At 46.5% G+C, this 26,557-nt stretch overlaps 1 protein-coding gene across 3 annotated transcripts in view; it reads right to left on the bottom strand.

Moving 5' to 3' along the window:
* Positions 1 to 14,917: 14,917 nt before the first annotated feature.
* NECTIN1 (nectin cell adhesion molecule 1) overlaps positions 14,918 to 26,557 on the bottom strand; it is a 171,022-nt gene continuing 159,382 nt past the window's right edge. Inside the window, exon 9 of one of the 3 annotated variants that reach the window (XM_030538406.1) lies at positions 14,918 to 18,973. In XM_030538406.1, coding sequence (XP_030394266.1) covers positions 18,755 to 18,973 — 219 coding nt within the window. In that variant the 3' untranslated portion in view covers positions 14,918 to 18,754. The remainder of the gene's footprint in view (positions 18,974 to 26,557) is intronic. The other 2 variants (XR_003997224.1, XM_030538408.1) reach the window with 2 other exon arrangements.

The following is a 26,557-nucleotide window of genomic DNA, read 5'->3' as shown; positions in this document are numbered from 1 at the left end:
CCTTCTTCCCCGGCAGCCTCAGCCCCAGGGCCAGGCAAGGCCGAGTATTGTAGCAGGATGGGAGGCAGAGGTCACCTGTGATATGAAAAAATTGTTTCCTCATGAGCATGTGTCAGGTGAGACAAAACACAATGTGCTGAGGCCAAATTAAAATTGATCATGGCTTTATTTGGTTTTTAGCCTGGGGTGGATTCTAGTTCAGGTCGGGAGACTATCCCCAGCCTTGAAGGTGGCAATAATGTCCTTGAATCCAATTCAGGACCTTGCCAAAGGGTTTTGTTTGTGAGGCTCTGCCTTTTGCTGCCAGTGGAACTCCATCTGCCAATTTTAAACAGGCCCTCTCTGCCCGTGGTTACCGAAGACCAAAGTAAGCACTGTGCTGACAATGTACCAGCCTCTGCAGCTGTCTCCGAGCCCTTTTCGATTCATTAGAATGGCAAGGGAGAGTTGCACTTGAGAAAATTCCTCCAAAGACTTTGTTTCAAACTCTGATGCTTTCCCTCCAGTTAGTTTCTCTTTCCTTCTCGTTAGAGCAGGAGGGACTAGGAGTTTGGACTCCTGGGTTCTATTCCTGAGTCTAGGAGACGGTGCCGTCAAGTGCCTAGAGTAGGTGATTGCAAGTCAGGACTCCTGGGTTCTAATTCCCATTTCTGCCACTGACTCAAGGTGAGAATTCAGCATTAAATCACTGAAGCTTTCTGTCCATCCATCTGTAAAACAGGGAAATAATATTTCCTTTGTGATCTCCAGACGAAAGGCTGAAAGCCTGGTATATTGATATTCCTCTCTCCAGCAAATTGCATGGTGTTTTCGTTTCATCATGTATTTTTTAAAAAAAAGGGAGTCTGACAACTATTTCCTAAATTTACCCCATGAAATAATTTTGGATGCCTACTGGACCTGACCATTGCTCTCCACATCCAGTATCCTATTTGCAGAGGCAAATATCTGATGCATTAGGGGATCAATAAGTTCATACCCTGAAGCCTGAAATTTGATGACCAGCCTCTCAACATGAACACTGCAAATATTAGCAGTGCTTGTGATGTACCTGGCCTCTACAAGATTTAATCTGATGACCTGTAAATTCCAGGGGCTCATATTGATCAGAGGGTTTCCATTTTTAAGTCACGTTCCCCATGTAAATGTTTCATTTGCCCCTGAAATGACTAATCTAGACTGATTTTTTTTCTCTCGTTTTATTGTATTAGGGGCTCGTAATCCTGTTTTATGTCCTGGTGTCTCTTCAGTAGGCCAGACCCCTTGTACATATTTGTTTTTCAGCATGGCATTTACACAGTGCGGCTGCTCCACAAGGGTTCTGCTGAAAGACAGATTCACAGTGGAAATTAAACACAAAAGACTAAATGCTCCTGGGGAGCTACGAGCGGCTGTGTTGCTTTATTTAATTTTTAAGACTATTTGGATGAACACAGCAATTTTTTTCCCTTTGATTCTGCCTTTACAAAACTACTCTGAGGAACCAGAGCAGCCTTCAGGCAGATGCAAATATATTTGTCTTTATTATAAAAGGGAGGAGGGGGGGAAAAAAAGCAAAAGCAAACCAACAACAAATCCCCTGAAGTTAGCACCAGCGCAAATGTCAGAGACAGGAGGACTGTTTCTCATTCACAAAAATGTAATCGAAGTGTGTTGGCACATCAAATATGCCAAGGAGCTGCATTCTAGGCAGAAGCCAGAAGGGCTCATGCTCCCTTAAGCACACAGCCTGGAGCGATGTCCTTTTCAGAATGCAGCGGCACATGTACAACTGGCGGTGCCTATAAAATATTGTGGCACTGACTTGAAATGGATGGCAGACTGCATGTGCGGGAGGGGTGTGTTTCTAGGGACAGGTTGTGTAAGCAGGAGGAGATGTGTGTGTGTGTGCATGTGCGTGTGTGAGAGGTGAATGAGGCATGTGTGGAAAGGCAGAGAGCAGATTAGGAAATATGTGTAGGAGGAGGGGTGTGCATGAAGAAGGAGATGTGTGTAGTGGGCAAGGTGTGTGTGCATGTGTTTGTGTGTGTAGCAGTTTGCTGTAAACAAATAGTTCCATTCTTAATCCTCAACAGAATATGTAGGCCCTGAGACCGTACCCAAACTAAGCCTTCCTGGGATCTGGCTTTACTGGTACCTCCAGAACAATAATACATCACAAAAGCCTGGCCTACCATTCCTCCCTTTGCTGTGCCAAGGGCTTTCCTGCAGGACTCCTTCTGTCCTATCCCCCTAATTCCCTCTCAGGACAGAGCCACTCCCACCTCCCTTGTATCCAGGCTGGATTTAATGAAACACAACTCATCAGCCACACTGCCACAGTTCTAACCCCTGCTGACTAGACGATCCCCATCTCCCTGTTACATATGCATGTGAGGGTGTATGCGTGGATGCTGGGGAGAGGGGAAGGTGTGTTTTAACCCCTCAGTCCAATGGTCCTGAGCACTTTATTAAAATGCAAACTGCAGACATAGGCTCAGCATGATGAAACCTACCTCTCCATGTAACACTTCAATCTTTTCTTCCTACAGATCTTTCAAAACAAGGTGCAGCTAACAAGACAATCATGTCCCGAGATAGCTAAAGCAGCAACCAGTGCAGTCCGTGAATCAAGTGTTTGACACTGACTGTAACATTTAAAGAGAAATCTCTCTCCAATCCACTAGCACTAGCCACTGGTAGTGAAATCTTGGTGGAAGTCTCCTGGTTCATTCCTGTCATTACAACTTGCTTGTTTCCACGCATATTTGTCTGTGGCTTCCAGAGTTATGGAGGTTATTAAATTTGAATATTTTTATGGACTCACCTACTTACAATGTACAAGCAAAGTAACCCTTTGTTCTAATTTAGTCTTTTCCTTTCTCTAAATCCCAGCAAGCAATTGCTAATAAATGATCAAATAAATGCATTCAGATTGAGCCGTAATGGAGAGAAATGCAGTGACTAATGAACGGATCATTTGCACCCCAAGACTAAAGATGAATTACAGTGACACCTCTTCCAAACTCCTTTTAGTTTAAACTATTTCTCCTTGGGAAGAAACAGAAAAAAAGCGCAGCAGATGGATTTCACCGAGAAGGATCTGAACCGGCACCAAACAGAACTGTCACAGCCAAAATTGCTTCATATATCATAGACCAACACCAGGCAGATAATGGCAAACCAGTTCTGATCAGGGAGCGATTAGTATTTCTGATTCCAAGCGTGATGCGCAGAGCAGACAGCCTTACAGCTTGATTTTCTTAAATTGGGCTGACCTTGCAGCGTTGAGATTCACAATGGGTTTGTGTTGACCGGTAAAATGAGGTGCCAACATGATGGAGAAGTTATAAAAGAAGTCAATCATCTCTCTTCTCTCTCTTGCTTTTCTTTTTCAAATGAGAGTGTCTCTTTTCATGTCTTTGTTGAAGGTGTGCATGGTAACAACCTGTCTTCCTGTCTGCTACTGTCGGCTCTCAAATTATCCCCAAATTACCCTGACCCAATGGAAATGTGTGGTCAGATGAGTTATCAGAACTCAGGCATTGGCAGAAATGAGAAGTGGAGTGGGGGAATTATGACTGGATAATTTATTTTAATGTCAGTCTGTTCTTCCCCAGATAATCTAATGTGAAATTCAAACATCAGTAATTTTCTGTCATGTGGCTTTTTTTATTTGTTTTGCTAATGCGGTTATTAACACAGAACCAAAAAGCAGCCTGACACAAATGACTCAAGAGCGGCGCAAGCATGTGGGGGGATGAATTACAGAATGCTGCGCCCGGCTGGTTAGAGCTTTCTGGACTGGGCGGGAGCCTGTCATGTGTGAGTCTGATGACGATTTCCATAGTGACACAGGGAAGAAAGTGCAATGTAATCAAATAAGAGAACATCTGGTCTTGGGCAAACAACCACTCAGCAGAGATTCAGAAGATCTGGATTTAAGTTCTGGCTTTGGCATGAACTCCCTGTGTGACCTGGCAGAGGTGCTGGGACAATTTGTATAATGAGGGTGCTGAGAGCCATTGGACCAAACTATAAACCTCCATATGATGGAAACCACTTCAAGCCAGGGGGTGCGGTAGCACCCCTAGTTTCAGCACTTATGTTTTGGGCAAGTTATTTAATGTGTCGGTCTCAATATCCTATCTGGACAATGAGGGTAATAATTCTTCCTTTCTTCCAACTTTTGTCTTTTTCGACTGTAAGCTCTTTAAGGTGGGGCAGCCTCTCACTATGTACAGTACCTGCCACTAGGAGGCCACTAGATGCTATCGTAATACAAATAATTAACAACAAATGCTATGGCTGGAGATCGCTAAACTCTGAACATTACCACAAAGTGCTGACATTTCAAACAGGTGGTGTCAGCAGAGACAGGATACTGAGCTAGAGGGACCACTGGTCTGATCTAGTCTGGAGATTGCTGTGTGCCTTTGGCAAACATCTCATTCTTAAAGGACAAGGTCCTTTCCTGGAAGAGCTAACATCCCAAAGGGAAAGTGAGTTTGAAGGCGGTGCAGCCTGATGGAACATGATTCAGCTCCACCCAGTGTGTATCTTAGGGATGCTTTGAAAAGGGAGCAAAAATCAGATTTCAGCCTTCTTTGGGAGTTCAATGTGCAAGCAGCAGACGATATTGATGAGCAGTCACTGTCTCTTTTTGCATCCTCGTGGAACATAGTTATCAGGACCTGATCCTTCACCCACCTCAGGGTAAATCCAGAGTTGTTCAGTTGAAGTCCATGGATGAGTGTAAGTGAGGGAGCAATGAGACCCAATATGGTCTGTGGTGGTGGCTTGGATTCTAGCTGGTAGTTCATGGATGCGCTCTAATTCAGTATCTCTGCTAAAGGTGCAAAGGGAGGCAATCTCACACATGCAGTGTAGTGATATCACAGGGCTGAAAAACAGCAGCTTCTCATAGGTAGGGAAGGCCAGTGCAAGCAGCTCAGGCCCGATCCCCTCTCCATCTCCGATCAGGAATGAACGGTTGTGGAGACGATTATATTTTGTCCCTGGTGCTTATGGACAGCTCCTTCCCAGGCTATGCTTTATCCTGGGCAATACATGGTGCTGATGGACAGCTCTCAGCCCCCTAGAGAATGGGATACAGCAACAGTGCTCTGTGTGTCCTATTCTTGGTGGTGGAGAGGCGGGGTCCTAAGCTGAGCTGGCCTGGGCAGTTCTTCAGAGCAGCTCTGTGGTCCCTAGAGTGCATTATGTAGGAAGTCTGGCTGTGGGTTAGATATTCCCATAGAGGTATGAATGCAGTACTTAGGAGCTGAAACTTTTAGGAACAAGAGCTAAGGACTTGCATTAGGAGCTAAAGTGGCCTGGCGGTTGGACAGGCCATGGAATTCTCCTTCACTAGAAACCAGAGTTTCCAGAGAGAGATATTCAAATGTATTTGACCCATCACAGTCTAAGAAGAAGAAAGTGAACTTTAATCATGTCTATTAAAAAGTTAGCTAATTGCTGACAGTGGCAGGGGGGAGAAATCCTGACATATACAGAGAAGTCTGAGGCCAGGAAAGTGCCACTGACACATGGTATAGACAAAAGAGACATTATTAAGGAAGAGCGAGCAGTGGAAAGGTTTCTTTTGCCTTTAAAAGCAAACCCTGCTAACTCCACATACTCTGTTCTCCAACAGTCTGGGCTCAGCCAGTGTATCCTCCCTCTGCTTCTTAGTCATGGGTCAGTGAGCCTTGCATGTTTAAATCAATATAATCTTTCTTTTAAAGTTTCACAGTGCTCATGTAATGCCAGTAAGTTCCTGCTTCCCCCCATTCTAAAGCAAGGAGATATAATGGCAAGGAGTTCAGGAACACTACCTGCTATGAAAATCATCTCAGGGAAGGAATTAGATCTGGATTTATCTTCCCAAATACTGGATATCATCACTGCCAATGAATCAAGACTTCCTTCGATTCTGGTGGAGAGACAAACTGGTTTCACAACATCAGCCTGCTCCTATCCCTGCTTACACATGTTCTATTGCAGTTTAATACCACTACCTTCAATGGCAGGATTCCAGACTTACCCCAGCATGAGCAAGAGGAAAATCAGACTCCCTAGACCAGACTTGCATATGATCACAAGGCCATATTTTCCAGGACTCAGCACCCACAAGGGGGTCAATGTTCTCAAAAGGTCTCAGATCCCATTGAGGTGGCCAGAGTTTCTAACGTGCTCAGCACACACCAGATCTGGTCAGATTTTCCAAAACTGGCTTCAGTGGGAGCTGAACCATTCTGAAAATCTGACTCTGATTGCAGGTGCTGAGCACGATTGGAAATCTTGGTCTATGCATTAGCCTTGCCCACTTCATCTCACCCACTGATCAGCCACATGGATGATTTGGAAGAAAGCTCACTCATTTCAAGACTGTGTGCTGCAGAGCTGAGGGATCTCAGGGTAATGGGATATAGAACTTTTCACCATGTGTGTGGATCTAGCCTGCAGTCAGAAGTGAATGACCAGAAAGTTGTTAGCAGACACAATATGGTTTGATGACATCCATGAAATAAATTGATGGGCTCAGCCTGGTTGCTAACGTCCATGTTAGGAAAACACAATCACAACCCATGCTAACAGGAAGTCTCCACAGAGAAGTTAAGGGCTGAATGGACTAAGAGGATTGAAGTAACCTCTAGGAAGGTCCCTTTAGCTCAGGGTCATGTTACAGAGTGCACTACCATCCCCCTTGCTAATTTTGTACTCATACGGACAGCTTCGGTCTGCAGTGCTTTTAATCTGACATTCCATCCACACACATCTAAAAAAAGCATCAAAATTGAATCAACTCTTTATAATGGTTCAAGGTTTCTTGACACACTAGTTTGCTGGGCTGAGCAAGCAATCCACCACGACTCTTGAGGGAAATGCAAGTGAGTGAGAAAAATAATCCATGAATAAAAGTCCTGGGCACATGCATTCTTTGTAGCAAAGACAAGTCAAGTTGTACTTCCCAAGCCTTCAAGGACTGAGAGAATTCATGTTCTTCTGTGATAGTTCATGTGAATCTCGGCTTCTCACTAAGACATTCTGTGTTATTAATATAAATTTGACTTGTGTATGCTTTTTCCTTGTGAAGCACAAAAAGAGACACAACCCCCAAGATCTGCCACAATTTGTTATTGAGTTTGTAATATGTAATTGTGGGAATGATTATAATATTGCCAACTGGATTTCAGTTGTCCCCACACACGCAGACCGGCAAGCTGAAATAAGCAATGACAGGAAAATGTTCTTGTTTGCACACAAATACGTTAATAACTAGCAATTTCAGGCTGGGAAAAGTAGGAGAAAAAATAAGTTGAAGGACAAAAAAGCCACACATATTAAACTCAATGGGGAAGTTAACTCTAGCGATGGCAGTACTGTGGATTTGGAGTGGGACCTGGTGAATTACAAAATAGATCCAATGAGTTAAAAAAGTACATCCACTCTAGCCCCCTTAACCCCTCCCATTTTGCATGCCTTTTAACACAACCATGAAATCACATTAATTTCTCTAATGTGTGCAATGCCCTAAGTTACTTTTTAATCATTATGATCAAAACTTTGTTTAAAATTGAAGGCAGCTGCATTTGTTTCTGTCGGATATCATAATTGCAATTGTAAATTGGGAAACGTAATGTTTCCTGGTGCTGCTGTGAGTAATAGCTCTGAAATCATTATAGATAGGTAGATATAAATAAACCAAGAGATCTATAAAAATAAGCAAAAGCAAGTTAAAAGGATAATTTGCAGATCAAACAGGAATAGTGGAATAGGAATGCAGAAAAAATATTTCACTGCACAGTCAAAGTGTTCTTTAAATGTATTTGCACCATTACACAAAAAGGTAGGTAACAGAGAAAATTGCTCTACTAGAAAAATCAGAGTGGGGAATTAATGGGCAGGATGTATTTGCTGAGAATGTTGTTTTGTTTTTGTATTCACAGAAGAGTATGCAGCACCTCCCAACAAGAAGTTCAAGGGCTCAGATTGCAGCCCAACAGCCAAATAAGGCCACCAGAATCCTCCCTGGCACATTTGCCTTTTGGCTTGCCCTCTCCATGGATCTGATCTTGCAAAATGCTTCTGGACACCTCCATCTCTCACTGCTTAGCACCTTGTCAGCTGAGATCTGCAGAGGGTGGTGAGGAGAAAGCCTCAGGTTTCTTTCATTGGTGGGCACAAACAAGAAGCAAGGTTTTTTTTAAATACCAGGGAAGGTTTGAGTGAAGAGAGAGATGGTAGGACGAATGTGTGTGCCAGACCTCTGGATTCCACTCCTGGTCCTTTGGGCAGAATCCCTAGCTGCCACAGAACTGGAATAGCCATCTCTATTCTACCTTTTCCTGACACTGTTCGGGTATGTTGTGTGTTCAGAGCACCTTGCACTCTGGAAGTCTCTGAGTGCATAGGGGGATGGCACAAATGAGACAGTCTAACTTACACCAGGGGCTGAAGTGACCAGAGGATGGGGGGCTGCTCATATTCTGTGTTGAGTTCATTTTGGCCGCACTCAAAGATCTGTCCCTGCATATGAATTTCAATGCAATGATAGATGTGCTCTTGAGACTCCTAGCAAGTTATGCTTGAGCCCTTTGATCGAATAAGATTTCCTCCTAAATGTAGCATGAAATTCGGAACTCAGGTACGCTGGTATAAATCCAGAGTAACTCCACATAAGACAATGTAGTTATTCCAGATTTGCACTAGCAGATGCATATTCTGGCTCATAGCGTGAGGATAACCACAGAAATAGTTGTGAAAAGCCCAGATCGTACCAGTTCTAGATACCACCCATTCAGCGCTCTGTAAAGGAAATGTGCGGCGGGGGGGGGGGAATTAATGGTGCCTTACATGACAGTTTTGTAGATGTTTTCTGTTTTTCAAGACCCAAGAACTGGAAAATGGCCAACATCATGCCAGCATTTATCAGAAGACCATGAGATCCAGCAGGCAATTACAGTCCAGCCCATTTAACATCCGTACGTGAGGAAGGGATATTAGAAACAATTTTGTAAGATTTAGAAAGGAATTGGGGATGCCAAGATGGACTTATCAAGATGTGATCATCTGCTCAACTACCTCATTCTGTAGCTTCAAATGCTGTGGCCACGTTATTATTTCTTGAGTTCCACAGTACAGATTGTTAACCAAGGCAATGAGGCACGGGGTTGAGAGGGACACAGGTGGACAGGTAGATAGATACCTGCCTGGGAAACAGGAAAGAGGCCAGCATTTTGACAATATACTGGAATATCTCCAGGTGGGAAGAAGCTACCAATGCAGCAGCTGACCCGGTGGCTTGTTTTCATAATATGAGCAGAAGGTGAGAATGCAGAGATCACACGTGACAATGAAGTTAGCAGCTGGGGCTAAAGTCTGAGGAACAACTACAGCCAAGATCCTCCAAGCCACCTACAGAAATGGGCAGCCCGAATTAATAGGCCATAGACCTTCAGACCCATTGGGTGGCTTTGGAAACCCCAGTCTAAATATGTGGAACGGCTTTAAATGACTAGTTCAGATGATGGGGAAATGGGCAGACAAGCTCACAAAATGAACGGCTGTGAATACTTCAAATGCTTAAACAGCGCAGAGGGAGGAGAAATATAGAGAGTCATGCAGGGGGAGGCAATAAGGAAGGATAATGGGATGAAATTAAAATAGTAAATTACATCTGAAGATTGTATACACCTTCTCCCCCCACTGAACTCTCTTCCACCTTCTCTCCCCAGGCAAAGGGTCCTGTTTTAAACTCTGGGGTCATTAATCCTCAGCTGTCACAAATGAAGTCAGTAGCTCTACATGGGTTAATACCAGCTGAGGATCTTTCCCTAGGACAGCATACAATCCATTAACCACACACGTCAAGGTGTGGAGTGCTCTCCCCAGGGAAGAAACACAAGTCCAGTCATTGGGAGCATTCAGAATTAATCCAGGTAAAGGATCGGTGATTGTACTGCAGGGAGTGATCCTGCATTGGCCTGCAAGAGATGCACTGATTGGTCTTACCCATCTGTCATTTTTGTGATTCTGTGGTCTGATTCGCGGGGCAGGGTGAGAGAGAAAGCGTGGCCTTTGTAAGAGAGGCCAGCGTCAAATGGAGGGACCTAGGTCTCTGTGAGGGCCAGGAGCTGGAAGGAGTGAGATAGGAAGAGGTTTTGGGGTAGCTGTGATCATTTTAGTGATGCCATGTGCATTCCAGACAGTAGGAGAAAGACATTGGGATAGGCGTGAGGTTAGGGATGGTGGCGGAAGAGGGGTGGAGGTGCTGGCGGGGATAGGTGTGGGAGGTGAAGAGGATCAGGCCTGCCTCATCATGTAACTGAAATGCTTAGCTTATGCACTCCCTCTGGCCTCCTTCTGCTAAGCAAGGGTAGCTTGGTGGGTGCAGAACAGCTTCTCATTTATGCAGGATCAGGGTCTCCTGTACTCCCTGCCCTTTGTACTTTGCATGCAGCCATGCAGCACTGCATTTTGGTGCTGGACAGGATGTAATTCTGTATGGCTGCTAAATAAGTCCCCATATTCCCTGCAGCGGGGAACATAGGACACATTGACCCTTCCCTCCCAGCCATTCAAAGTGTTCCTCTGCCTCTTGGACAGGCAGAGATGCAGAGCTCTTGGAAGACAGAGAGACCTCTGGCACCCGATCTCACCCTGCTCTGGCCTCACGGGCCCCATAACTGTCTCCATGACAGGGCCTATGTGCAGAAGCCATGACAGGTGACATGACCCCGTGCTGCACAGCCCTTGCACCGATCTCCACAATCCACAGCCCGAGACAGCTTAGACAAGAATGCCTTCATCTGTTAAATCTTCCATCGGACTCTAATGGCCCTGCTCCTCCTGTCCAACATCACTCAGCATGACTCCCTAATTACTGTAATTAGGGAGCACAGGAGAAACCTGTGCGCTGCTAAGGAGGAGCCATGCTCAGGAAATGGATTCTCACCATGGGTCACATCCATTAACAGGTCAGCAAGTATTTCGCTTCCATCTCCCAGTGCAGACAGTGCTCTGACACCCCCAAGCTCGGGTGGCCTGGCTGAGAGGCCTTGGACAGGAATGTTGGCTGTGATGGACAGTTGCTGCCTCCAGACTCCTCTCCACTTCCTCCCACCACTTGCTTTTAAAGCAAAAGGCTTTCCCCAATGAAGGCCACTCTGTAACTGAAGACAATCACAGCCAGTGGCCAATGGATCCACCACACCTGGAGAGGGGGGTTGTTACCTCAGCTCCACACATGGAAGGGCAGAGAGATGGAGTGAATTGCCCCAGGTCATGCAGGGAGTCTGAGGCAGAGCCACATCCCTTGAGTGCCAGCCCCATGCCTAAACCTCAAGTCCAGCTTTCCACTATTATATTCTTACAGTCTGTCCAAATCAGACAAACGCATCCTAGCCGGCAGTCCATCCACACATGCTTCCTTTCTCGTTGGATTAACATGACAGTCACCTATGATCTTCCCTAGAACAGAACACATTTCACTTCAAGCCTGTAGCAGAGTCCATCTCCCTCACCCTGCAGAGCTTCACAGCAGCATTTCCTGCCAGGCGCAGCCTCTGCCAGGAGCCTTGCAAAGATAAGAATCGACCGGCTTTGCACTTCAGTAGGTGCACAGCCCTGGGAACGTTCACATGAGCACTATACCTGGCCCATCCGATTGCACCAGTGAACTAGCTAACGCTCCAGCTCTGAGTTATTGAACCATAAATTCCAGCGTAATTTTATACTGAGGAGAATCATTAATATAATTTGTACTGATGTGAAAATGATGTTGCTCGAGACTGAATGACGGGGGAGTATTTTGGAGGGCGGGGGACTGGTGGAAGTGTTTTCTTCCCCGGCAGTGTTTCAGGGATTCTATTCACCCCGAGGAAGATGGCTATGTATGTTTGTCGCAGATTTAACTTTGGCTCCCATCCGCAAAAAAGAACATATAGAGTGGGAACACAATGATATTAAAGCAAAGAGATCAACCACCTCTGTTTGCCAGCTGAGATGTAGCATCTTTAATGTAGCACTTTACTGTTCTGTCCTTTAATTTGTGGCCCTTTTTTCTGATCCCTACACATAGCATGGTATTGTCTCGGCTCCTCGGTGTCTATTTTTTGCTCCTGCATGAAAAGATGTCTTTAAAGGCAGCTGTTTCAGAGATAAAATAACAGATCTTTGGCTTAAAAAAGAAAATCTATCTATCTATGAAATAAAGAACCCAGCAGGATATGCTCTGTGCTAGCATAAGGGCTAATCAGAGCTTGGTAAGTGTTTGAGATGGAGGCTTGCAAAGGCACTGGAAGTGCTGACCCTGCCTGCAGATCTGATGGTGGAAAAGAAATAAGATGAACTGGAATGAATGGGGCTCCAATCACTTTTGTACAAGCAGCCTTCTTTACCCCCCAGCCCCCCAGTCGCCACAAGATTCAGGGTTTGCAAAGTGTCTCTGCTGAACCTTGGTGTTCCTGGGGGGTTTAAACTCAGACAGGGATGATGTCAAGGGTATCCTGCGTTATATTGTTACACAGCCTCCGTTTTCAGCTGCTCTTCTCCTTTGTTTAAAGCCAACACAGTGCTAATGATAGGTGCAGGACTGGAGCTCTGCAGAAGGAGCTATCAGTCAACTCTCTCCATCCTGCCCTAGAGTCACTCACTACCCGCAGAGGTAAGAGGGTTATTCATATTCCAGGTCCATCCCATCCTTGGTCCCTCTGCTGAGACCCCATCAAGGGCCCAATCCATTCTCTGCGATGTCCTGCTAGCCACTGGGCTGAGGCTCTAGCAACTAGTCTCATGCAATCCCACAAACGCCCGTGTAATGGAAACCTAGGATGGATTCACATCAGTTGCCTAGATGTGACAGGCTCTTTTTTACCATCCCCACCTCAAGCCTTTTGTTGCCTCCATCCCCAGGTGAGCTGTTTCAAAGGACCAAGGTCTTTTTATTTATTTATTTAAAAGAGAAGCTCTATCTCTGGACAACATAGCTTTCCCATTAAAATAAGCCCTGGAGATTTTTCATTTGCTGAGCTAGCGACTTGTGCTAAGAATTCCTTCACTGCATGTTGGTCAGACCCGTTTGGTAGTGTACATTCTAACAGTGTGCTAATTCCACGGTCAGCTGGGCCAGACTCCAAAGCAAATAAACCTGCAAGGGCTTTCAGTGTTCTAGTTCGGGGACTGTAACACAGGGACAGATGCTTAGACCCTTCCTAGAGATGAAGGGCTACTCTACTGAACCATCCAGCTGTCAGGATCTTCACTCCATTCCTGCAGATGCAGGGTAATTGCTGCTAAGTTACAATGGTAGGTACATTGCTACCTCGATGTAACGCAACCCGATATAACACAAATTCGGATATAACGCGGTAAAGCAGTGCTCCAGGGTGAGAGGCTGGGGCTGTGCACTCCGGTGGACGAAAGCAAGTTCAATATAACACAGTTTCACCTATAACACAGCAAGATTATTTGGCTCCCGAGGACAGCGTTATATCGAGGTAGAGGTGTATTTCTTGTTAACACCAACCAGATGGTTGAGAGAGGTTGGATAGTCTAACTCATAGGAAGAGGGAATGCGGGTTTCACCTGGAGGAGGTCCTGCTGAGAAATCCTAGCTGTAGCCAAGCCTGTAGCCAAAGCTTAGGCTGAAGTATGTTTGGTTGCTGTTGTTCCTGTAACTAATTTACATGACACTAGTGCCCAGGGGCCCCCAGTTAAAGATCAGACCTCTGTTGTGCTAGCTAGCTGGGGAAGTCTTATGGCCTGTGTCATGCGAGGGGTCAGACTAGATGATTGCAATGGTCCCTCCCGGCCTTGGAATGTGTGAATCTGGCAGTCACTACACAAGCAGGCAAAACCTGAGCACCCCCTGTACCCTGGCACTCACAATCTAGGGATATGGTGGGAGGATGAAGGGAAGGGGGTGGAGAAAGTGGGATACCATGCACAAAGCAATCTCAGGTGTCCTTTGAATGAGTGATAAAGCCAGTCCCCAGGCAGCGAGAAGTTTACACACGCTGGACAGAGTCCAGACTCTGATCAGAGCAGGGCTGAGAGTCTGCTGCTCACAGGCATGGTACACCTTTACATGCTCCCAGAAAGACAAAGAACTCCATGCAAAAGATCAGAGCATGAAGTCCCTGTCTGGTCACAGCCACTCACCCTGCAGCTATGAAGAGAGGGTTTGGCTGAACGGCCATTCAACTTGCTCTGCATTTCCACTCCCAGATTCCTATGTTATAAGGTCTGAAAAGACCAGTGTGGTCATCTGCTTCATCCTCCTGCATAACACCAGCCATAGGACTTCCCTGAGTTCGTTCCTGTTTGTACTAGAGCAGGGCTGTTACTCTGCTTTGTCTGAAGCACATTGCATGCCACCCTAACTCACATTGCATCCCAAGGAGAGGGAACAAAGAGGATGAGACTTGGCTACATACCCTGGAAAGGAATCAGACAACCCGCGGTGTTGCAAGTTTGCAAAGGGACCGGTTACTGGCATGAGTTATGGTAATGTCCCTGAAGGCTGGCCGTCAGAGGAAGACTAACCTGACTACAGAGAAAATCTGTAACCTTGGGAGTTTAATACAAGCCTGGAGTGACCAGGATTAATTTTTAGAATCCTTGGGGGCCCCATCTTCTGCACTAGAAGTGCTAGGGTGGGGAATCAGCCCTGACGAGGGGTGTGTGTGTGTGTGTGTGTGTGTGTGTGTGTGTGTGTGTGTGTGTGTGTGTGTGTGTGTGTGTGTGTGTGTGTGTGTGTGTGTGTGTGCAGAGGTGGGGAAGGGCTAACGTGTAAAGCTTTAATTGTGCAGTGAACGAGGTGTAGTCGGCGGGCCAAGACCAAGCGCCAAACACCAGTTTCACAGTGAAGAGACCAGGGAAGCTGCTTTAACTTGCACATCACTTTTATTTAAGCTCTGTGATCAGTCTTGTCCTTCAGAACAGCTCCATCAACCATCAGCCATCACTGCAGCATTTCACCCCCACTGGACAGGAGACAGGGCTTCTAGTCTCGCATGAGGTAAGACACGGAAATAAAACATCAAAATCATCCACCCATCCACCTGCCTGCCGCTGGGACATGGGGGCTGCTGCCTCTCTCGCTGTGTATTCACATTCAGCCCCCTTTCCTGTTCACTCCAAGCAACCACCCTTTACCTCCCCCATTAAAGACGGCACTGTTGCAGGAGCAGGTCCTTTGTCTAAGCAGCCTATGCCAAGGTGTGGGCTTATCCTAGCCGGATAGAGACACCCCTGTCTGACATTGCTGAGGCTGGACCACTACCTCCGGAAGGTCAAGACTTGAGCATGGAGGGAACAGTAGTGTGATCCCTTTGCTATGGGGTTGGGGAAGCTAGAAGATCTATGGGACAATTGATTTGACCCCATGAATACAGAGGAGCGAAATGAGGGCCTGGATCAGAACCATCCTTGGATTTAGCTTTGTAGAACCAAAACCCTATCAACCCAACCTCCCCTGCCATCTCCTGAAAGGTTTTACCCATCTCCACGTGGGGGCCGTGAAGGAATCTGGCGATACCACCAGACCTTCTGCTGCAGCACGGACAGAGGTCCTCCTTTGTTTCATGTGTCTAGAATAGGGGAGAAGGTAGAAAAGGCAGAGAGAGATCAAATGTTCCTAAGTTTAAAACATGCACTGGATAAATCAGGCAGCTCGTTTCAGAGGCTGAATTTCTGTCTCATTCTTTCTTTCTTGGGAGGATAGAAATCCTTTTGCTTTGCTGAAAAGCAAAGATCTCGGTGTCTCTTCTATGTGGACAGCTCAAGTTCAAATTTGTCCAAGGCAACTGGCCTTCCTTTGCACTGCTATGCGACACTGCGGTATGCCTACATGTCATCCCCTCACCCATCGTAGTACCGACCTTCCTCAAAGACTGCAGAAGAGACGTCTAGCTACAGAGATGTCCTCTGCCCCCTCTCCCATCCCACATACAGTCCTTTCATCTGACATGATCCTTATGCACCTCAAGAGCTGATCATGTTGCTTTTCTTCTGCCTCTCATCTATGTGCCCAGATCTGGGGTGAATGTAGAAACAGGCCTCCAACAAGACCCACTTTAATTCCTGCTAGCCTGGAGACACCCCCTTTCTTTTAGGAAGAGAGCTGGAGGGAATGGCCCTTGCCCATGTGTTCTCGTGGCTCAGCAGTGCAAGGTTGCATCTCTCTCCAGGATGCAAAGGCCACAGGGATTTTCCGCCACCACATCTCCTTCTCTAAAGGGTGGGCTAAAGGCAGATTGGTAGAGGAGGCCAAAGTACATTCCCATTGCCAGGGTGGCAGGGAACTGGACAGTGACGGCAGTAGGTCTAGTTCAGAGCAAACCCAGCTCCATGGCTGCCAAACATTACTCCATGGCACGTTAAGAGGAAAGAGCAAGAGAGAGAGAGGTCTAGCATTTGAGTGGAGGCAGGTGGCACTTGAACTCCTTCGTGAAGGGACGTGAATTGGCCAGTTCTCTGGGCAGAGGAGGCCGATCAAGGAAGCATGAACCCTACCAGTACCAAAGGATCCAACCCAGTGAAGATGAAAGGGAAGGGATTTCAAAGGCCCCATGTCTGTGATTAGGGGCCCATTGACCCTTCCATGAGCTAGGTGCTCCCATGGGCTGCCCCACCTGCTCCACGTGCCTGCTAGGGGGGGCTGCACACTTTGGGATGGCCATAGACCAGGAAGAGCTGGTGCCCCCTTCTTTGAACCCTAGAGGCTGCCAACCTGGTCAGCACAAAGCAACAGAGCCATTCAGTCCGACAGAACCCACCCCAACCCCAACCGGCTCATCCATTTTCTTCTGCAGGAGGGAATGATGTCATCGCTGCAGGTGGCCGTGCTTTTTTCCCAAAACAGCATGTGGCCGCTGCGCACAAGGAAAGGGTGGATCCAGGTTTTGTGGGGCAGTCCCAGGAGGCGTGGGCAGAGCCTGCTTCCCTTATGGCACTTTATTTCCTAATGGAAGCCGTCTCCCTCTCTCTCTTTATATCTACATATTTTAGCCTGCAGGAAATATATGAGGTAGTGTGGACACAGCCGTGCTTCTGTGTGAGTCAGGGAGTTGGGGGACAAGCAGGATGAGCTCAGAGACAAACCTCTGGAGTGGGAGAAAAGAAAGTACATAGAGCGACCTTTGCCTTTAGAACCAAATATACAAAAATAAAAGTGACCCAGTCTATTTGCGAAGGCAGGAGCTGGGCTGACAGCATCTGATGTGTTATTCCCCCCATGGGGAGTCTTGAATACTGCGGTGGTTTCCTTTGCATTTGTGCAAGGAGCATTGGATACTGGTTTGGTGTTGGAGAACCAGGCAGATAGCGGGAGGCGCCTGGCTCACATGTCCTTGTGGATCAGCAGTACAAGGTTGCGTATGTCTCCAGGATGCAAAAGATCCACCCCCAAATTAAGAAAAATAAGAGTCTGTCAACTGACGACATGTGACCTTGTGTATAACTATCCATTCTTTGTCTCTCCCATGCTGTACCTGGGTGGATAAGGTTAGAAATAATCCTGAAGCCAACTATTCTCCAAGACTTTTTTTCCTCTTGTTCCTCTTCTTCTTTTCTTTTTTTCTAATACAAGTGAACAAGGAGGTGGCGTGGAGATGAATTCTGCTATCTAAAACACGTGGTGGTTGCAGGAACTTACACTTTCATATACACACACACTCCAAATATCAAAAAATTCACAGTTCAAAACTAAGACGATTTAAAAAAAGTTAAAAGGCCAGATTCTCTGTTGGCTTTTATCCTTCATTAAGAGCAAGATTACCTGAAATTCTGATTTGTTTTCTATATTCTGCCTGAGATCACTTAAAAATTCCAATCAACAGGTGCACAGACGGATCTGTGGTGAGCTTTAGACTTTTGGAAAAGAAAATGATGGTGTGTATATCTACATATTTTTCCTAATTAGAGATTTTTTTTCTTTTGGTTTCAGGTTATATGATAGAAAGTTCTAGGAAGATGTTCCAGTATCCGTTGTCTTTCCTGTGCCCAAATTTGGTTCCTACACCCTCTGGGTTTGGAAGAGTCGATACAAGAAGTTGGGAGTGGGGGAAAAAAAACCCCTCTTCTGCTCTGGGGCTGGTTCTGAGCCTCTTTCATTGCAAATGTCATCATTACCTTTGGTTCAGAAATCTTAACTGTTTGGCTCTTTGAACAGGGCTCCTGGTCCCAAACGGTATTTTCAAACAAGAGAGTTGCAGACTCAGACCTGGGCCCTGGCTGGGAAGTTTCAAAGTAGTACAGAGATAATTTTGTTTGGATGTAAAGTAGAATTGGGAATTTTAGACATAGTGTGACAAGGTTTGTGAAGGAATCCGCTCCAGGAGCCTCTTGTGTAAATGGTGTAAAAATTGACACTAGGGAACACAGACACTTGAGTGGGTCTGGGACATTCCATCCAACAGAAGGGAGCGGTGCACCACCCAGCCGCCCACTGACACACGCACGCATGCACATAGCCAGCTCACTACTGGAGGGTGATGGGGCCAAAATTAGGGGAAAAAAAGATGCAAACAAGGGGAAAATGTCAGTGTATGACACAGATGAAGGCAGAGAGTTCCCTTGAACACTAATGAGCAGGCAGATGCTTAACCTAATCATGTCGATTACAATTGCACCAAAATTTAAAAACAGGAAAACCTAAACAAAAATTCTCAATGGCTGGAGACAAATCAAAGGTCTTGGTTAATACGTGAAAGGTTGGGCGATGTGAAGAATTGGCTTCTTTGCTTTTGCTTGACTGTGTGCTGTTGTTTTAAACATACTGTTCCTTAGGACAGATGTACGGTGCCCGGGAACCTGGTGGCGGGCAGCAAAAGGAGACATCAGCACGGTGAGGATACAGATTTTCTGGGAGGTATGATAAGGGGTTATAGACATGGGGTATTTTCTCCAGATATTGATCTTCAGGTGAGCAACAGCAGGTCAGGTGATCACTCGCATCCGGTATCTCTGAGTGACGCTTTCCAAAGTTCTGGGAGAAGAGACAAAGTCAGTGAATAGAATCATGGAGCTAAACTGCAGTTACAGGCACTGCTCTCTGACTCCCTGTGAGATACCCTCAAATAATGAATAGTGGCAGGGAAAATAATGGAGCTCTGTCAGGTTTTTTGCAAAAAACAAACTAGTCACATTTCATCCTGGGCCATTTTGGCACTGAGAAATTTCTGCCTCACCCCTCAAATATGCCCATTTTCCCCATGAAAATTTGCATACTTTGTTCCCAGTCCTGTAAATCCTTTCCCAAGGGCTTAATTTTACACAGGTGAGTTTCAATGGGATGATTCAGATGTGTAATATTTACCTTAGGAAGGAAATGCATAAGAAGGGGCATGATAAAAGCATAGATAATAGGATTGGTGTACAGAAGGGAGACGAGGAGCTTCTGTCCTTCCTGTCTCATGAAACAAAACCCAGGGACAGTCAATGAAATTAAAAGGTGGCAAAATTCAAAATGGATCAAAGGAAATCCTTGTTCATGCAGTGCATAATCAGACTGACACACCCTGCCACAGGACGTCATTGAGGTCTTGAGCTTAGCAACACTGAAAAAAGGACAAGAAGAATAGCCAGAATTAAAAAAGTTAATGCTAACAAAATTTTTGGGACCAGTATTAGATCTCATGCTTCAGAGCTTAAACCAATATACTCCTATAAGGATTTAGGAGAAGACCTAGTGTGTGGGACAGATTGTCTCAGATCTACCTAATGCAGGATTCTTATACACCTTCCTCTGGTGCAACTGGTGCTAGTTACTGTCAAAGACTGGATACTGCACTAGATGGACCTGGAATCTAATCCAGTCTGGTTATGCCTATGTTCCTTTGTAAAGTGTGGTTGCAGGATCAGGCCTTGAAGGTGAAATGGTTTATTGTCCAAATAAACCTGCATATCCTTCTAACTCTATGCAATGGAGCAGTTCCTTTGAAATCACCTGGACTATTCAGTCAGTAACACTAATTGTGTATGTCAGGTTTGCAGGGTTGGGGCTACAGTGCTGAGAACTGAAATGTCCAATTTGGAAAAATATGGTGGATTTGGCTCAGACACAAGACCATTTCCTTCAAGGTGGGAAAACAGGCCCAATCTTTCCTCCATAAAATGGTTCATTTCTTATTGAGTGGCTGGAGGGAGGAAGGGAGAAGAATGCTGTGCTGCTCAGATATTTTGCAATATCTGGTTCTTTTCTGCAAGCCCTGAACAAAATGCAAACCCTTTGAATTCTAAGGTGCTTGGGTTTTTGTTGTGATTGCTTTGCCCAGTTGTTAATAACAAATGACAATCAAATGTCACTTGTTCTAGTACAAAATAGCCAAGATCTTTCTTTGCTGGGTTTTCTGCAAAACAAAAGGGATGATTGGAAAGAACATCCGCTAATGCTCAGCTCCCTCCCCTCTGCTTATCTGTGGCCTTGGCTACACTGGCGCTTTACAGCGCTGCAACTTTCTCGCTCAGGGATGTGAAAAAAACACCCCCCTAAGCGCAGCAAGATACAGTGCTGTAAAGCGCCAGTGTAAACAGTGCCGCAGCGCTGGGAGCGCGGCTCCCAGCGCTGCAAGCTAAACCCCATGAGGAGGTGGAGTATGTGCAGTGCTGGGAGAGCTCTCTCCCAGCCCTGGCGCTGCGACCACACTCGCGCTTTGAAGTTTCAAGTGTAGCCATAGCCTGTGTGTCTGGGACCGAACCAGCATGCTCAGTGCCCCAGGGAAAAGCAAAGTCTTCACACGCCCTCCCTTGGGGCTGGCAGTGGATTGGAATGATTCCTTCCTGCCTACACATTTGTCTATTGTTTTGAAACCCTGCAAGCTGATCTTGGTGAAGCATCTAGTGGGGACATCTCTCTGTATTCCAAGCACCATTACAACAACCTGGGTACGTCATAGGCAATTGCCTTCAGCTGCTTCCTGTTCTTTGGTCTCAGCACATTTAAAAGATCACTTGACAGCTCTTTTTCCTATTAGGCAAAGACTGGCTTATCTGCTACATTTAGGGCTCAAGAGGCCCTACTCCTGCTTTGGTTTTCCATCCAGAGGCTAGCTCCCTGGGGGTGGTGGTCTTCCTGGCTAACTCATTTGCTGAAAGGAACTCAAGGGAGTGAGTGGGCCAGTTTTGATGTGTCACACACTAAAAACAAGGGCTCTTGTTCTCAAACACGGCCCTGCATTTAAAAACAATACTGTCAAATCTTGTCCCATCCAAATCTCTACTGTTCCACACCCTCATGGGGCAGAGGTTGTCTTGTGGGTCCACTGCTTAGTGCAATGGGGCCCTGCTCCTTGACTGGGGCCCCAGGTGCTACTACAACATAAATTAGACATACAGCCAAGCCTTTTACTTGTCCGAAGCCTCTTTTATCCAAATTCCTTATTCCCCATTGTACTGAGGTTTGGACTACAACAGAGCACTGTCAGCGGTGGGAGGGTCCCTGCATGGTTCTGACACTACAAAGGCTGATCAAATATTGAGCACCCTGGCCCATGTTCTTTTAAAGCTGTTGCAAAAGGGATGCAGTTATCTGCAGCACCGGATAGTGAGCCATTCACTGGCCAGGCACACCTGTATCCAAGGAGCATGCACATCAACCCCCATTCATGCCAATTCTGGCTCATCCTCCTCCCTTTTCCCCAATCCCATCTCAGTTTAGGCAAGGGAAATCAGGACAAGGTAATGAGAGGGGAAGAGAGATCAATGCTGCCTACACTATTGGCAGGTTATTCCAATGGTTTCCCCCCCTTGTTTTATGCTGAGTTGCTACAGGCGGGAGAGGGTCAAGGAAGCAACCCACGCCAGCCTGCTAATTGTGATCCTTTGGGTTTTCAAGCACCCTGAATTATCTTTTTGACAGTCCTCTGCCTGTCTGGTGAACCAGTAGGATCTATAACCCATGGTAGCCAGAACACAACACTCCCATGAAACAATGCAGCATCCTAGATGAAAGGAACATTCTCCCCTCCAGGAAGAAAACAGCCTGCAATCATTTTTTATGCATGGGCTTTGCTTTTGGCCTGGCTGAAATGCAAATTTGTCCTGGCCCCATCCCTTGCCACAGGTTGGAAATCCCCAATATGGCTCCATTCAGTGCTAGAATTTGGGTACTCGAGGAAAAGCCTGAAGGAACAGAAAGAGCCTCTCAGCCCTCTCTGCCAGTTCCCAGATAAATATTTCACCAGGCTCCTTTAAAAAATAATATATCCAGAAAACAAAATGTCACTAATGATTTATTGATGGCTCTACAAAGCTGAACTAATGTGTGAGGCAGCAAACCACCTGGAGAGCTGCATGTTCTCCAAGCAATTTCAGGGGCCAGGGAGTAGCATGAAAGGGGGTGGGTGGCTTCTGGGAGTAACAGGTTGCAATTAAGGGATGGAAGATTATGCTGAACATCAGGAAAACCAGTCAGCCTGTGCAGTGGTCTCCCCAGGAGAAGGGGAGGAACCCTGTTGCTTGAGACATTTAAAGCACCAGGGAATGATCCTGTGTTAAGTCAGGAGATGGATAGGATCATAATCAAGCCTTAGTTGCTACAAGTCCATTAAGGTTTGCCACACAAAGTCCCCCTGAGCCTCAGTGGGCCCCCTGCAGCCCCATGTGGTCTGGCAGTCAGCCACACAGCTGATTTGGTGCCTTTTCTGTGGCTGTGTCAGTAAATATTGAAAGACTGGAACCCAAGGCCCAGGCCTACAGGACAGGACCAGTCACACTCAGCCCAGGGCTCAGCATCTGTACCACAAGGGCCAACACGGGTGCAGCAGGTCCCTACATAAAGGGGGTTGTTATCACACAGATCTCAAGCATTCACACAACAGGGTCTGAGAGCAGCTGCCAGGGGAGACCGATTGCTGATCAGATAAGCAATTCTTCTGCTACCATAGAACATGCTCCTATCTCAAGCTAGCTCCCTTGCCTGCCTCTAACTGCTCAGGGCTCTAAACCCAACCTATCTACCTCCCCCCATGTAAAGGAGGGAAAAGTCTTTCCTCCTCCCTCTTTATAGCCAGGGTCATTAATCAGTCCTTGCACTTGCTGCTGAGCACCCTTGAGCAGCCTCACCTGGAAGCGATTTGCTTCCATGCCTGCCAGCTGAGCCAATATGTTTGCAGAGGCAGAAATCCCAATCTGAGCAAGGATTTTAACCCCTTCGCAGCCAAGAAGTGGTCAGGGTTTGCCCACCTTACCAGAATGTGGATGTTTGTACAAGGGTGTGTGGACAGGTGTGCAGTGGTGGGCACAACCCTAGAACTGTGGGCAAGGAGGTCTATAATATGAATCCTATCCGGAGTTGTGCATCATGTGTGGCACAGGCGTTTGTGCCAGAGTAGGGCACAAGGCTTGGTGCAAATGGGTATGTCAGAACTGGGCCTACAGAGGGATTCATTAGCATGCTGGGTGACAGGCATGGTGCAAAGGAGTGGCTTATCCTAGCACAGCACAGAGACATTAGAAACATGCTTCCTTAACTGGGTCTTATGGCCCAGTGGTGGGTGTTGCTGAGCTAGAGCTGCAGGAAGACACTGGAACACAACACAGCTGAGCATTGCACCAGGAGAAACACAGGGGAGCTGAGGGGGATACACCCCAACATGCTGGAGAAGGATCCCAAGGAACAATGAGGGTCTGAACCCATGCTGAGAGGCCAATGCTGTGGCCTTAGTAGTTGGCTAGTACAATGACAGAAGAGCTATTGTGATGCAGCCCAGAGCAGGGATTCAGAGACATATCCCAGGGCTAGGGCCTAAATCAACCTCACAAGGACCCATGAAAACTGGGGGCTTCCCACTGCAGATTGAAATGTGCTGCCTGTTGCCCACCACTACAAATACCAATCCTCAATTGCCAAGAGATGGCCAAGTTACAGAGCTTGATCCTTCACTGCCCAGCTCATTGGACCCAATTTGCCATTGCCCTGCAGCTTGCATTGCCATTTTATCCTGGTGTAAGACACTCCCAGGCTGAGCCGTGCATTGCACATGGTGGTGTAGGCACTGAGGCAGCATTGTGTGCTGTTGCACCAATGCGCTGTGCACAGGTGTAGATCACCCAAGGCACAGGACAACAGAAGATCAGCCACCTTGTGGCAACCTTTCCACCTAAGCAAGGTGGGTGCAAGAACATTGCCATCCTGGCTTGGTAGCACTATGTGACCACAGCAGGGCAGACCAGATTTTGGAGTTTAGGGGGGAAAAAGCATTCCCTGGGCCCTCTCACCTTCCTTAAACCTGTGAATTCAGAAGTCAAGTCTGCTCACCACTTTGCTCACTTTAAAGTAGCAGGCCGGAAGAGGATTGCACACACCCTCTGTTTATCAACAGCTCTGACAGCCAGCGCTCTTTGAATCTCTCTCTTGTCCCTCTGTGACTTTCCTGCAATCTTACTTACCTCCAACAAAGTTTGAAATGAAATTATGGCTAAATAAATTTAGCTGCTACACGAATTTCCCCTCACCTCTTGTGTCTGCTCTCTCTGCCTTCACCTCTGATACAATTCCATATAATGCTTATGTTAGCTGGGATATGTATTTTAAATCATTTTAAAGAAACTGGTTAAGTAGAGTGTCAAAAAGCCATCCATTTCAAACAGCCTGGCGGATTAGTGTTAAACTGCCTTTGCTTGAATAACATGCTCTAATTCAGTTTCTCAGTCACTCTAGTTCCAGCATTTCCCCATGTCCCACTTCAGAGCTCTTCTTGCATGTGAAAGTCACTCCCTAAGCATAGTTATTAGCGCTGTGAATTGTTTTCCCCTTGTGACCTGGTAATCACCAATAAATCTGCTCATCCCTTACCAGGAATGAATTCTAACCCAGGTGAAGGAGGGGATGGGAGGGGGAAAGATATTGGCCAAGATCTTGATGTTTGGTTAACTTCATTTCCATGAAAATCAGAAGAAGGAAAGACAGAATTACAAGTGGGGAATATCTGGAGAGAGCTCTGTGCCATCTGGCCTCACCCAAAACATTATCACTGACTGCTTTGGAACACTCCCCTGCACTGGGAGTTGAACACAGAACTTTCTGTACTGCTAACTACCATTTAAGCTAATGGAATAGCTGCATTAGCCATAGGCTTCCATCCTCTATTGGGCCGGCCATGGCTAGAGGATGGGACAGATGCAATAACTATCCTTTGTTAGCATATTAGTTGTTTCCTCTTTACAGGCAGCTACTCTGGAACATCTGAGGCTGTTAGAAAAGTAGACTTGAACTCCAGTCAATCTCTTTACAAGCCGCAAACAGGATTTGAACTCCAGGATGTCCAGACTACTGAAATTGGAACAGCAACTTTACTAAGCAATAGCAGGAGAAGGCTGTTAGCCTTTAGGGGGACCAGCCATTAGCAAGGGATGCTATCTATATACACCATGTTGCATTCCTTACCAATGGGAATTACTGAATGGTCGGGTGATAGCCATAGCACTGGGAAACAGATATAAGACTCAAGCAGTTACCAAAGTCCTGAAATCTTGTATCAATTTCCCCACTGTGTTTATAAACTGATTCCTCAGCACTTTTATAGCCCTTTTCATCTTCAAAGTGCTGCACAGACTTTAGCTAATTCTCACAGCGCTGCTGCTTGTTCGGCACCTTATCTATCACAGAGCTCCTTGATTGCTCACCACACTGCGTATAAGTGAATAATAGCTGCCAGGATCAGGGAGAGGGGCTGGGACCAAGAGAACTGGGTTCTCATTAGCAATGGATTCTCTCCAGGCAGCGACTTTGGGCCCTTGGATCCAGACCCAGAGGGTGGATCTGAGGTTTGTGTTAGGAGGGGCAAAGCCCCTCAGTGAGGAGCACACACAAATTATTCACGCAGGAATCTCAGTGCTGCAGAGTTCTGCAGCTGGAGCGCTTCAGCATCGCCCCTTGGTACAGAGATGGACGGGGTTCTCCCATCCACGTAGATAATCCACCTCCCCAAGAGGTGGTAGCTAGGTGGATAGAAGAATTCTTCCCTTCACTGAGCCCTGTCTACAAGGGGGGGTGTCAGCATAGCTCCATCTCGGGGTGTGTGTGTGGATTTTTACACCCCTGAGCAACAAAGCTAGGCCAATGTCAGTTTTCAGTGTAGACCAGCCCTAACTCTAGCATAAGTATTCATCTGGCCCCGTTGCTGCAGTATCTGACTGCCTTACGTGCCCTAATGGATTGGGCATCAGAGCAGGGCTATTAAACCTACTTCAAAGGTGGGGAACAAGGCCCAGATTTCAGTGGGAGTTAGGCAACTAATTACCTTCAAAAATTTGGGCCTCAAGTCACTTGCCCAAGGTCACTGTCACAGCTGAGAGGCTGGATTTCTGGTGTTCATCATTTCTGATTGTAAAAGGGAGGGGCACCCCAAAAGGATGCAGAGCACAGGTAATTCTGGGACAGAAATGAAAGGCCTGCACTGAACAGGGGCAGGGGTTCGCGGTTTGATGGTGCTGAAGTATCATGATCCATTTGGATGCCTCCAAAGAGCAGCAGAGGCTAGTGCAATGGGCAGGGACTCAGGAGACCAGGAGGATCTATTCCTAACTCGGCCACTGGCCTGCTGGGTGACCTTGGACAAGTTACTATGCC

The sequence above is a fragment of the Gopherus evgoodei genome, chromosome 19 (assembly GCF_007399415.2).
Source record: "Gopherus evgoodei ecotype Sinaloan lineage chromosome 19, rGopEvg1_v1.p, whole genome shotgun sequence".
Classification (NCBI taxonomy): Eukaryota; Metazoa; Chordata; order Testudines; family Testudinidae; genus Gopherus; species Gopherus evgoodei.
The sequence above is the reverse complement of the archived record's forward strand: the minus strand, read 5'-3'. Positions and strand labels throughout refer to the sequence as shown.